The sequence below is a fragment of the Struthio camelus genome, chromosome 25, assembly GCF_040807025.1.
Source record: "Struthio camelus isolate bStrCam1 chromosome 25, bStrCam1.hap1, whole genome shotgun sequence".
Lineage (NCBI taxonomy): Eukaryota > Metazoa > Chordata > Aves > Struthioniformes > Struthionidae > Struthio > Struthio camelus.
The window spans coordinates 6,099,491-6,112,001 of NC_090966.1; the positions used below are offsets into that span (position 1 = coordinate 6,099,491).

Genomic DNA, 12,511 nt, shown 5'->3' on the forward strand with positions numbered 1-12,511 from the left:
TTACTCTCCTCTCTCCACCTTCTCGTTCCTCTCCCTCCCTCTCTCCCTGTGCCCCCCCCCCCCCGACATCAGTTGATGTTACCCATGCCAGTTTTGCTGGGCTGACTTGGGGCTGGAAGGCTGGAGAGAGGAAGGGAGGGGGTCACGGTACAGCTGGCGTTTGAAGGAGCCCGGCATGGAGCGGGGCAGTTGCTCTAGGTCCAGCAGCGACGGGTACCGAACAGTTATGCTGATGCATTAAGGGGAAAGGGAGATGATGGTACCTACTTGTGCAGCTCTGATGAGGAACAACAGGAGGAGGAGGGCAGAAGGGTTTTGGAGGGAAGCAGAGCTGGGAGAGCTAAAACGGAGGAATAGCTGTTTGACCTTATGCAAGACATTTAAGGAAAGATAGAAGAAAACACCAGAATACGTTTGTAGGGAAGGCTCCTGCCTCTGGATGGAGCAGGGTGCCCAGAGCTACCCTCTGCAACCGTTCCCATGCAAGGCTCAAAGTCACCAGAGATGGTCTCTCTCATTAATATTTCCACCTGCTTCCTAATGACAGGCAGCAAGCCCGACACTGCACAAAGACCCTCCGAGACGAAGCAAAGGGTTTCTCACAGCTGAGACAGTCTCTGCCGGCTCCTCACCTCCCACCCGCCCGCTGCTCCCAGGCAGGCTCCAAGGGCAGTTTTGGACTCCACCTCAGAGCAAAGCAGCCATCCAGGGCCCATTTCTGCCAGGCCCTCACTAACTCCTCTCTGCGTATCAAACCCACACACCAGCACTCAGCAAGCTGGGGTGCTCATGGGTACTTCAGCCATAGCAAGAATTACATTTGCAACAGACTAAGCAGTATGATGGGGTCACTTCGCACCCCATCAAGACGTGCACAGAGCTTCTCTGCACTTGCCCTAGGTCCCACCCTGGCTCACCTGGAGCTCTGCAGCCTGTCCTGGCAGAGATCCCAGCCCTCTCACCCCCAAAAGCCAGCTGGAAGAGCCAAAATACAGTCCACAAGCATCAATACAAACCTGTACGTGCAGCTGGGGAGGGTAAGCCTTCTTCGTGCTAACGTCCCAGGCACTGTCTGGCCTCGAGCTCAGCCTCTCCCCAAGACCCTGCTGTCACCAGGCAAAGCCTCCGCTGGGCTGTGTTTGAGCCGAGCAGCTGAGTGTGGGGAAAGCAGCTGCTGCAGGGCTGGGCCTGGCAGGGTTCGAGTCGGCAGCCCCCAAACCTCCCCTTTTCACGCTCCATCCTGACACATTTGCAGAGATAATGTGCTGGAATGCGTTCCAGACAGCCGGGCTGGCTACGCATCGCCCTTGTGTGGATGGATGGATGGAGCCCTTCAAAGGTCCCGGCCAGCCGCTCTACTCTGTCAAGCTGCCACGTAGCAAACTTCACCAACTCCGGCTTGTTTGAGTCACCCCTGCCAGGCCACATGAGCAGGATACAAGCAAGGACCCCAAAAACCCACTCTGGCCAGCTTGGGAAACAGCTGGCATGGAGCTGGTAAGCCCAGCCCAGCCCCAGGCAAAGCAATGCAACCAGTTATTTACCGACTAAATAAAGCCCCAGCTCGAGCCCCTGGTTGGACACTGATCTGGATTAATTCCTCATAATCCCCTTCTCATCAGTTAAGCCAGCATCTGACTACAGGCCCCATCTGGTGAAGTGCTGAGCTCTCGTGACGGGCACAGGAACTCAGCACCCTGATGGATCAGGCCTTGCTAGAGATGATGAGAGCCCACCAGCTCTAGCTGCAATGCTGGGAGCAGAGAGGAGAAGCAAGTTGCCGCATTGCTGGTGTATGGATGCCTGTACCATAGCTGAACTGCTAGGGAGGTGCGCTCGAGGTTACCCGGGATGCTCTTGGGAGGCCACATGCTCCAGGACTGCAGCAGACAACAGAAAATTGAGGAAGGTTACAGAGAACTGCCCCAGATCTACCTCTGCTCTCCAAAAAACCCCACTCAGATCTGGTAATAACGCCACCCCTTGCTCTGCCACCATCAGCAGCAGCAGTTCAGCCCTGAGGTCTGGCCTGAGGATGTCTTTCCTTCCCCCGGATGTGTCATTAAAGGCAGTCAGCCCAGCAGCACCCAGAAGAAAACACTCCTGCTCACCATGGGGAATCAGCCAGGGGCAGAGGCAGGAGGGTCACCAGCTGCAACTGGCTCAGGGACCAGGGCAAGCCTCTGCACCTTTCTGAGCCCATTTCCCACTGGGATGGTGTTTGAAGCCTGAATTCTCAGCCTTTGGCTCACCAGAGCTAGAGAGACCATCTCCTGACAGCAGGGGCACCGTGATACAGCAGCGCAGCCTCCGCAGGGCAGGGACAGGACAGGAGGCAGAGGACCAAACGGGTGACATCCGCAAGGCAGAGCTGAATGGGCACACCTCCGAAAGCCTGGCCCGGACCACTTCTCCCAGCCTGCACCATTTCCTGGTTAAACAGTGCTTTCATTTGGATCTCAGAAACAAAGGGATGGAAAAAACCAGCTGACATAGCCCTCCCCACACCTGGAAAAGCTTTTACATTGGCATTGCAGCTGTAGCCCCTCCATTCCCCCAACACATGCTCACTGCAGCTAGCAGAGGGCTGCTCCAGGAAAGAAGAGTAGGGATTCTTCAATTTCAGCCTTTTGAAAAAAATCTGCGTGTGTCAGGGGAGCTTTGCTTCCTGAGAAAGCCTCTCCCTGCGGGCAGGGGGTGATGCTTTGAATGCCTGGGTGTCTGAAACGCAGGGAATGCAGGGGGACGAGATGAGTGCCGGGGATGCTGCACAGCTGGGACTCCCCCTGGACAAGTGCTCGACTAGCACATATTTCATTAAGACGGGTGTGCAGGGAAGCAGGGCCCGGAGCCTTGCTGCTCATCGCTGCGCTGCCTGTCTGATTCCAGCTAGGGTCAGCACCGAATAAAGTTGTTAGTGAAGCTGGGAGAAAAACAACATCTGTCCCTCCCAGAGCTCTGCTTCTGTCAACATTTCCAAGGAAAATTTTAATTGAAATTTGAAACTTTTTTTTTTCCTCTCCAAGCAGCTCTGAGAGCTGTTAAAGAAACAGAGGCAGGGAAGGAGGTGGGAGGCACATCCAGACATTTCGCCTGAAATGTTTCCCCTCCTGTTCCACTACCTGCCTCTCTCCATCACAATGTTGCTGCAGCGTTTCAGCCAGGCCAACCTGCTCCCATCCGTTTGCTTGGGGTCAGGAAGAAAATTTGGAGGAAATTCAGTCTAGGCCTCAGTGGTGTCTGCCCTTCCCTCCCCTGGGAGGCTGGGAAGAGAGCCCAGCACCTCACATCCCAAACTGGGCCCCAGTAATAGCTGGAGGGCTCTAGCAGGGTGGGAAGGGGCTGGGGGGACAGCGCCAGCCAGCCTGCCCGGCCCACGCTGCCCAGCTCTCCTCCCCCTTGTAACCACCCTGATGGCCGTGACCCCTCTGCAAACAGAGAAAGACAACACATCGAGCCAATGTCAGTGCATCAAACTGCCTCATTCATTCATTCCTAATGAACTCCGCTCATTCTTCATTATTGATGCTCCTCAATAGTAAACCAGCAAAGCGCTGGCAGTTGTTTTGTAAGAGGAGCTGAGCCCAGGTAACAGGACACTTCCTGTTCCCTCCTGGACCGAGGCCATGGGGAGGACCCTGGCTCTCCGCATGTCTCCATGCCCCCAGAGGACGGTGGTCAGCCCAGCACAGGGTCCTGGGGAAACACCGCAGCTCTCACCTGCCTTGGAGCATCAGGCATCATCGCCCTGCCGCAGGGGACACTCCATCATGGGTTGGGCCCCCTGGCTCCTCACTTTGGAGTCTGCGATTTGTGCTGATGGCATATCCAGGGCAATTTGACAAAGGTCAGGACTGGAGGCTTAAATTCCAGCTGTGCCATCGCATTACTCTGCTCTCCTAAACATGACGTCAGGCCACGTCTGAGGGAGCTATTCCAGTCCTGGGGTGCCGGACTGCGGGTAGCACCCTCCTCCCACATGTCCCAGCTCTGGGCACTTGCTCCCAGCCACTGAGGGCCAAATGGCTGCACTAACACTTGGCAGGGCTGTGCAGTGTTTCACACCAGCCGTGCCCCAGGCAGGAGCACTGCATTTCAGTGGGATCTCTACACGAGGAGACACTTCCAAGAGCCCAGCTCATCCCTTCCGGAGATGGGGGAACCACGGAGTTGTACATAGTGAAGAAAAGAGACAATAACCAGGAGGTGACTAAAAGTTGCAGCAGCAGAGAAAGGTGAGATCAGGAAGGAAAGAGGGCCAGAGTGCAGCTCAGGGTGCCCTGATTAGGGCTACTGTCATGCAAAGAGACATATTATATCCATCTCCCCTAGCCCAGGTGGTGGTGGGCCCTCCCACCCCCAATCCATCTTACTCCGCCTGGGTCTTGCCACTGTATTAAAAGTGTACTGCTTACAGCAACGATAATTCATCCAATGTCTAATGCTCAACATTTTGTCAGGATTATCCCGATTAACCCAGAATTAATCCTGATCTCAATGTTAACAGGATTAGCGTTAAAATCGGATTAGTTTTTAAACTAGACCCCTTGACTAAAGAAAGGGGCCTTCCCTACCAGATGTGCACAGCCTGCCACTGGCAGCCAGATGTGAGCAGGAGCACGGCACAAGCTGCCTACCTTGTGACGGGCCCCACTCAGGGATTAAACAGAGCACCCCTACAACATGCATCTCAGTAACACCAGCATCCATCGCGACTGCCCTTCACACACACAAACTGCTCAGCACTGGGAGGAAGAGAGCAGAGGCTTGGCATTAAAATATGATATGTCCAAGCACAAAGTACCCCTTGCCCTCAGACATCGCAGCCAGCTCTGTGGACGACACAGGTGGCTGCTCACCCCCCTCTCCACGTTGCTCCCCTTCCTGCTGGTACCAACAGCCTCGCTCCTTTGCCTGCCTGATGAATATTTAAAAGCCTGGATTCTCTGCAGCCTCATGAATATTGACAGCTGCTGGTTCCCTGCCACCTGAGTGCGTATTGGTGACGGTCTCTTCTCAGGCACCAGTGGCCAGCTCAGGGTTCACTAGCAGCTCCTGCCACAGGGATGGGAGGTGGGAAGGAGGGGGAGAACTGCACACCAGCACAGGAGAGGCTTGGCTCATGGGCTGCAGGCTGCTGTCCCTGCTGCACCACAGCGCTTTGCAGAGCAGAGCCAATCCAACTGTGCTGAGGTCTCTGTGTTCAGCCAGAGTCCTGAAAGCATCAGTTTCCTTCCCAAAGGTACAGGGGTGAACTCATCTCTCTGGCTAGTGGCAGGACAACAGAAGGTCCTTCAAAAATCAGAGGTGTGAGAGAGCCTGCAAGAGGCAGCTGCTCCCCCAGCACGTGGTAGACCTGGCAGGAGAGGATGGAGTGCTGGCACAGGAACCAGATAAGGGTGAGCGGACATACCACGCACACTCACCCTCATCTCCTGGCGCTGGGTGCGACCTTGGCTCCCGCAGGGAGGATAATCATTAACCTCCTAGGCAAAGACAGCCTAGCTTTTGTTCCTGGACTTATTCCCCAGGTCTCAAACATGCACATCCAGCCCAAAAACAGTAGGGAGAGGAACATCCCTGTCCTGACTCTGCCCTAGATGAATGGGCTGGAGGGATCAAGAAACAGGCCTGATTCAGCATCTCCCCTGAGGCAGCCCCTAGAAACAGAGTTGTTAGAGCTACGATGAAGGATACGTGGCAGGAGATATATTTGGGGGTAAGGAATAGAAACCCTGCCTCTGTTATCTTGACCTTAGCTTCTGCATGGACATTTACCCCAGCAGTTGCCTCCATCACTCAGGTTAAGCTGAGGCTACATGAAATCTCCCTGCTCTCTGGCAACACTGGCTTGCCTGACAGAGTCTTCCAAAATAAGCAAATTACTGCATCCTTCAGGGACACTGGTGGATCAGAAGGAAAGACAAGTGTGAAAAAGCAGCAGAAAAGGGATGAGGGAGAAGAGGACAAGCTCCTGCTTGGGATCTCAGGGCTGCAACCACCTGTGGCTGGAAGGGGAGCCTGCACAGGAGAGAAACCTCAGGGGACACAGGCTAGCAGCACATAGTGACAAGCACTTCACCATGGCCAGGTGATGAGGCTCAGTTCTCTGGCGTTTGAGTAGGGGCTGGGAAGCAGATCTGCTTCAACAGCTGTATATGGGAAGACCAAGCTGCGTGCGTTAACATCTGCAGGTGTAGCATAGGAAAAAGGCTCAGAGTCTGATTTGATGTGCAACCATTTGCAAAAAAACCAGCTTCAACATCAAGAGATATAGGTAAACAGAGCCCAGATCTGGGACACTAGCCCCACACCCAGGAGACAGCAGTGTAGATTGTGCTGATGCATCTCTCCTGAGCTTTCTCAGGCAAGTCACCTGGTCCTGCTGTGCCTCAGTTACCCTTTTTTACACAAAAGGTGCTACTCTCATCCCTCCTGGGGAGCTGCAATAACAAACACAATGACAACAGCCAGGCAAAGAGCTAAGACCAACAGATAACTGAGTACCAGAGAACAGCTCCTGATGGACAGATGGGAGCAGGAAGGAACCGAGGCTTGGGTCAGAAATCCAGCCAGTGTGTCCAAACACTCCAAAAGAGAGCCTGAACCCAGCCCAGCCTGTGGTCATACCAGGACCTCTCTCCTCTGAGCACACCCTCAGACAAAATACTGTGCAGTTAGAGCCTGTCTCCCTGGCTGCTTGAGGAGTGTGGCGGATGCACAAGGCCACCAGGAGGGCATGGGAAGGAATGCTTATTGCATTCTGGGGCAGGAGTGGCAGGATTACATGAGCTAAGCCTGCCTGGTATTTGCTTGTCTCATACAAGTAAATATTGCTGGCTGCATATAATACCAGTTAGGCAAACTCCAAGTCCCCAGCCTGCCAGTGAAATGGAAATGGCTTCCTGTTAATGAGACAAGGCACTCCTGGGAAGCCCCATGCCCTTGCCACACAGCAGCAGTCCTGCATTTACAGAGGGCATTAAACTGCACTGTGGCTGTCTGGGGCACCAAGAAGAAAGCAAAGCCACACCACAAATCCTTGAAGCTCCAAACCCATGAACAAGCCTACTACTTGAGCAAGAGCCCCTCCATATGGGGCTGTAGCACAGCATGGGTGATGCAGCCCTGGATGTTTGAATGGTGAAGACACATGTCCTATGCCCTCGCTCCTCTCCAAATCCTAGCTGGTTTTTCAATAGCTTTTACTTCAGTCCCTTTGATGTGTTTTTTTTTTTTTAAGTTCTGGCACCAAAGGAGCCTTTCTGAGGCTCTGCCTTAGGTTTTTCCCATTCCTTCTTCAGCACACAAGTGACAGCAATGAGCAAACCCACCCCCTGTGTTAGCACAGCAGGAGCAACGAGCCCTAGCTATTGCCTAGCACCGCTCGCCAGCAGCACTCAGCACACCTCCGAGGGAGGCGGGAGCATCCCCCCCTGCTTCCCTGCTGGGGAAATGGAAGCACAAGGACAGGAAGGGATTCAGCCCCAGTCAGACCCAGAGCTGGGTTTCTGGAGCCCCTGTGCTCTGCCCACTCACACAGGCAGCCAGGAGCACACTGAGCTCAGACGCGCAGGCTGAAGGGCTGCTGCACAGCCACAGGGATGTGCCAGGAGCACAGGCATGTGCGGGGAGAGGCTGCAGGACAGGGGAAAAGTCTGTACATGAAACACCCAGCCTGGACTGGGGCTCAGGAGCAAAGTGCAGCAAGGCAGAGCCAGCAAGGAGGCTCCTAACTCAGGGTGCCACCCAGCTCTCCTGCCAAGGGCTGGGCCCCAAATCCCAAGCAAGGGAAACTCCATGTGCCTGGGGTGGGAGGCGTGCACTTCTCCAGCTCTCGGCCTGGGGGAATCAGTCTGACCCCAGCAGACACAGCACCCCAGCCCAAGGAGAGATTTCTGCTTTCCTGCATCTCCTGGTCCCTATAGGGCCCTCAGGGTGGTGGGGAAGGAAGCACACAGTGAGCCATGGAGCTGAAACACTCCTGGTTCAGAAGAGGCTGACACGAAACACTCCCTGAGCAACCCCAACATTACAAGCAATGATGGCTGTGACCTGGGATGCAGTTGCTAGGCAACCAAAAGGTCACTGGGTACCAGGCTGCCCTGGCCAAGGGACTCCGGCATCTGCTTGGGGACAAGAGGGCCAGCAGCAGTGTGACAAACAGCCACACAGAGGCTGGATCAATGGTTCTGTGTGCACACAGCCTGACTCAGCTAGCACATCATTCGTGTGATGAGCTGGGGCTGGCTCAATCTAGAAGGGCAGAAATCCCAGGGAGGAGCTGGTACTGCGTTGCTGGGGCCAGGGAAGGAGGAAAGGAGATGCATGGTTCTGTGCTGGGGCAGGACCTGCAGCCACAACAGGATGCAGAGGACTGAAATGGCTGGGGACAGCTGTGATCCCCCAGAGCAATCAGGGCTCTGGTTGCAGCCCCCACCATCAGCTGAGGGTGGATAAGAGCTAGCCCTGCACCCCCAGCAGTGGTGGGTGAGAATCAGCCTGGATGATACAGATAGGGAACCTAAAAGGTCATGAAAATTTTATTTTGGGGAGAAAGAAGGGGGTGGAGGGAGCCTTCCCAGCAGGCAGCCAAGCCTGCAGCTAGAAGATCCCCCAGGGATGCAGGTGGCTGTGGTGGCCTCGAGGAAGCCCCCAGCACCTGCTTCCAGAGATCATCTTCCCTGCACAGCCAGCCAGTTTTCCCCTTGACAAGCAATCCCCAGCTGCCTTACGGATCATGCCCCACTTAGTAGTGGGGTCAGACAGCTGGGGACCTGCCTTTGCTGGGAGTGTGGAAGACAATTTAACTCTTACTGAATTTCCACAAGCAGATACAGCCACTGGAAGATGCTATATTTGCAACGCAAAGTACTTCCAGCCCTATCAGGCCCTACGTGAAAAAAATTCACAACTATAGAAAATGCACCCTCCATATCTGTGAACACCCAGTTACTGCTGAGGATCCTCTCCTGGGGGTGGCTGGGACCCAGAGCTGATCCTGGCTATTTCATTCCTTATTCACAAAAGGGAATAAATCAATGCTTTTATGCCACAGTCCCAGGAAATGTCATAGAACAGCACATGACTGAAGCCTGCCAGTGAGAACTCAGACAGCTGAATATTCGCAGAGCCACTGCTAGCACATATTTAACAATGCAAGTAGTTAAGGAATGCAAACTCAGAACAAGTGCACATATTATGCATTTTATGACTATTCAACACTAGCATTGCCAACCAAGAAAAATGCCTATTTTCTTCCACAGGAAGAGCAGCCCCACCAGGGACAACATGCCAAGGTCATCCAGCAACATGCCTGACCTTGAAGTGTTGCCACTGTATCCCTCAGTGAGGGGGAAGGAGGAAGGGGAATTTCTATGACATGCGTATTTTACGCAGCCAAACAATAGGGGAACTATTTGTAAGGTGCTGGCAGAAAGCACCAGGCAGGCAAAGATGCTTGGCATCACCAAGAGATACCCATCAGGGCCTCCTTTGTGCAGCCTGGAAGAGGTAGGTTTAGACAAGAAGCAGGTTCTAGCACAATAAAGCAAATACTAATGATTTTGCTATTCTGCCATCCAGGCTCCTGCAGTACCATAACACCCAATTGGCAGAAGAGAAGCCTGAGATAGGGGTGTGATGACTTTTGCCAGCAAACCCTGTGCGCCCACAGCAGAGCCCAGGCTCCCAAGCCAGCCCTGCAAAAGCTGCCCCTTCCTCTCCTACAGGCAGGGGGCAAGGACTCAAAACTTCAGCCTAACAAGCCTTTAAGGCTAATCAGCTTTTGCTGTCTGGTCTAGATATCCTTTACTAAACCATCCAAAAGATGATCTCTGGAATCTTGCACAAGAGTTTAAGCTGAAACCCCATCCCTCCTCTCAGCACACCAACACACACCTGCCAGCAGCCCTGGCACCGCCAAGAGAGGACCCCACTCCAAACCCAGCACCAAGCAGACAAGCACTTCATCCAGCTACCTTTAATCCCTGACCAAACATGAACAGATTTGGCCATGCAGAGCTTTGGTCACATCTTGAGCAGGGCTCAGATATGCCTCAGTGACTCCAGACCAAGAGGCCACAACAGTGCGGCCACCACCCTCCTGCCAGCAGAGAGCTGGTTTTTGCAGACTGTGCTGATTGCAGCATTACGCTTGCTACAGCTCAGGGCTGCGCTGTGTTTCTGCACAGAGGAACCTGGCTGTTCTCTGCTCTTGCAGATAAATGTGGGAATAGCCTTCTCTCGCTCGTGGAATGGGGGGACTCAAAGGGGGAAATGGCGCTGTGCAACTGTTCAAACCAAATGTAAATAAGTGACTGGAACACCATACGCAGTGAAAATAGCGTGGCAGGTCCCTCTTTGCTTTCAGTATTCATATGGGTCACCAACAAAAGGGATTGCCTCTTCTCAGTCTCTCATCCTCCAACTTGGAGGCTGAGGGTCAGAGTGATCCTTTTCTCTGTCTAGAATTGTGAACAGGCACCTGGATGGAGCATCTCTGACAGATTTCTGAGCACATCTGGAATGGACTTTCTGTTCTTCTCCAAGATTAAGGAAAGAAGGTGCTAGGTCCCTGTTGCAATGAAATAATTCCAAAGCAGCAGAGTTTAACAGTGGGTTTACAGAGGTCTAAATGAGGGCAGGACCCAGATTCATTTGTCTCACATAACAGGTTTGTTTCTGCACAACAGCTCAAATTAAAAGCGTTAAGATCCTTCATGAGCTTAAACTGCTGCTGAGTCGAAAAAAACAAAACTACTTTGGCACAGGAATCCTGAATGAAAACCCCAAGCTCCCACCCACCCTACATAGACACAGGGATGCAGTAAGGATGGAAAACTGCATGCATTTTAAACAGAAGCATGAAAAAATCAGAAATACTGACCTTAAAGCTCCAGTAGTTGGGTTGCTAACAAAAAATAAAACAAAACAAAAACAAAAAATACCATTAAGATTCTGCTTTGACTTTTGTTTTCGAGAATTGTTGACTTTAAACTGCAACATTAAACCTGCTCTTGTTTCTGTTTAAAGACCCCTCCCAATGGGTTTGTTAAGCCTCATGCTGCTAAGGGCTGGTGAAGGGGAAGCAGCTACTAGGGGAAAGAGGATCATGCAACCAGGCAGTAAGGAACACTGATTGGTAAGTAGTTAATGCAGATAGGGGTGCAAATTAACAGAAGCAGAATGAAGCAGGGAGCAGCCCTGCCTTGCTTTTGAGTTGCCAGTATGTACACACCATCCTGGCACATGCTTGTAAGGCTGCTGCCCTGGGAGTCATCAGTGCTGAAAAACAGAATAATTTTTCTATTTTAAAGGGATCTTTCAATCCCCCATATTTGCCCCCACCACCTCCCTGTGTTGTTTCTTTACAGCATTTCCACTGTTGTCAAGTCCACGTGCTGCAGAGAATGACAAGAGCTGGCATCAGCTACAGCCCAACAAACTGGAGAACTTGGGAGCCTTGTTTTCCCAGGCCATCCACTAAGGACCACTAGTGAGTCGTGAGGGAGGTGGAACCGAAACTCCTGAGGATGCAGAGTCACAGCTGGGTTTGGGTGCCTGCTGCAGCAGAGCAGCACACGGATTACTTGGGACTCTGCAATAAGGGCTGGCCACTTGCCCAGGGCAGCACGGGGCTTGCACAGCCAGGATGTGAGAGACCAGCGAGTCCCCAGAGGGCAACACGGTGACTGAAGGTGAACCTCCAGGAGAACACTTCCAGCACACTGCACTGCCAGAGGGGGACATGCACACACTCCCCACTGCTCTCAGTGGGTAAAGCAAATTACTTCGGAGCATGACCACACTTGACATAGCAGCACCGCAAACAGCTTCACTTGCTCCAGGACTGTATTGAGGCAGGGTACTGGGCCAGTCCTGTAATGCCCATGCAGCCCAGACCTGGATAATACCAGCCAGTGCAGGATGGACTGGTTGCAACACACTAGCTCCAGTGATACTGAAGTCCAGAGACTTTGTGGCACAAGAGCCTCAAGGCAGTGTATCCAGCAGAAGAGAAGTTAGATTTGGGGACAACCAGCATGACCCACCTTGTCAGAAAGAAAAAACATTTGATACCACTGAAACATGCAGTTTATGGGTGGGGAGAAGCAAGCGCACAGCAATTTTTGCCCCAACAGTCTTTTATTGGGATCAAAGTTCTTAACTGATCTTCTTTCTCCTCCCTAGGCCACGTATCTCCTTGTTTTTCCACAGCATTTATTTCTCCACCAAGATCACCGTGGCTGCAAATCTAGTTTTGTTAGGTACAGACACACAGGATGCCTCTTCTATAAAGGAAGCTCCCACACTAAGCTCCTAGTTCCCACTAGCCCCTGCAAGGCCTTGGTGACTGCCAAGGTGCGTCTCCTGTTACAGCGCTCCGGGCACACAGGGGAAGAGTTTTGATAGCCTGTTAGACCATCCTGGAGTATTTATCCAAGGATCTTGAAAATCCTAAACAGATTTGCCACCATGAGTATTAAACTTTTTGCTGATGAAGTAAATA

At 52.7% G+C, this 12,511-nt stretch overlaps 1 protein-coding gene across 12 annotated transcripts in view; it reads right to left on the reverse strand.

The window, feature by feature from the left end:
• The window catches only part of SRCIN1 (SRC kinase signaling inhibitor 1), an 87,359-nt gene that overhangs the window by 31,327 nt on the left and 43,521 nt on the right, over window positions 1-12,511 (reverse strand). For 9 of the 12 annotated variants that reach the window (XM_068918885.1, XM_068918893.1, XM_068918888.1 and 6 more), the window contains one exon: window positions 10,889-10,912. The exons of the other annotated variants lie outside the window; for them this stretch is intronic. In XM_068918885.1, coding sequence (XP_068774986.1) covers window positions 10,889-10,912 — 24 coding nt within the window. The remainder of the gene's footprint in view (window positions 1-10,888; window positions 10,913-12,511) is intronic. 12 annotated transcript variants of the gene reach the window in all.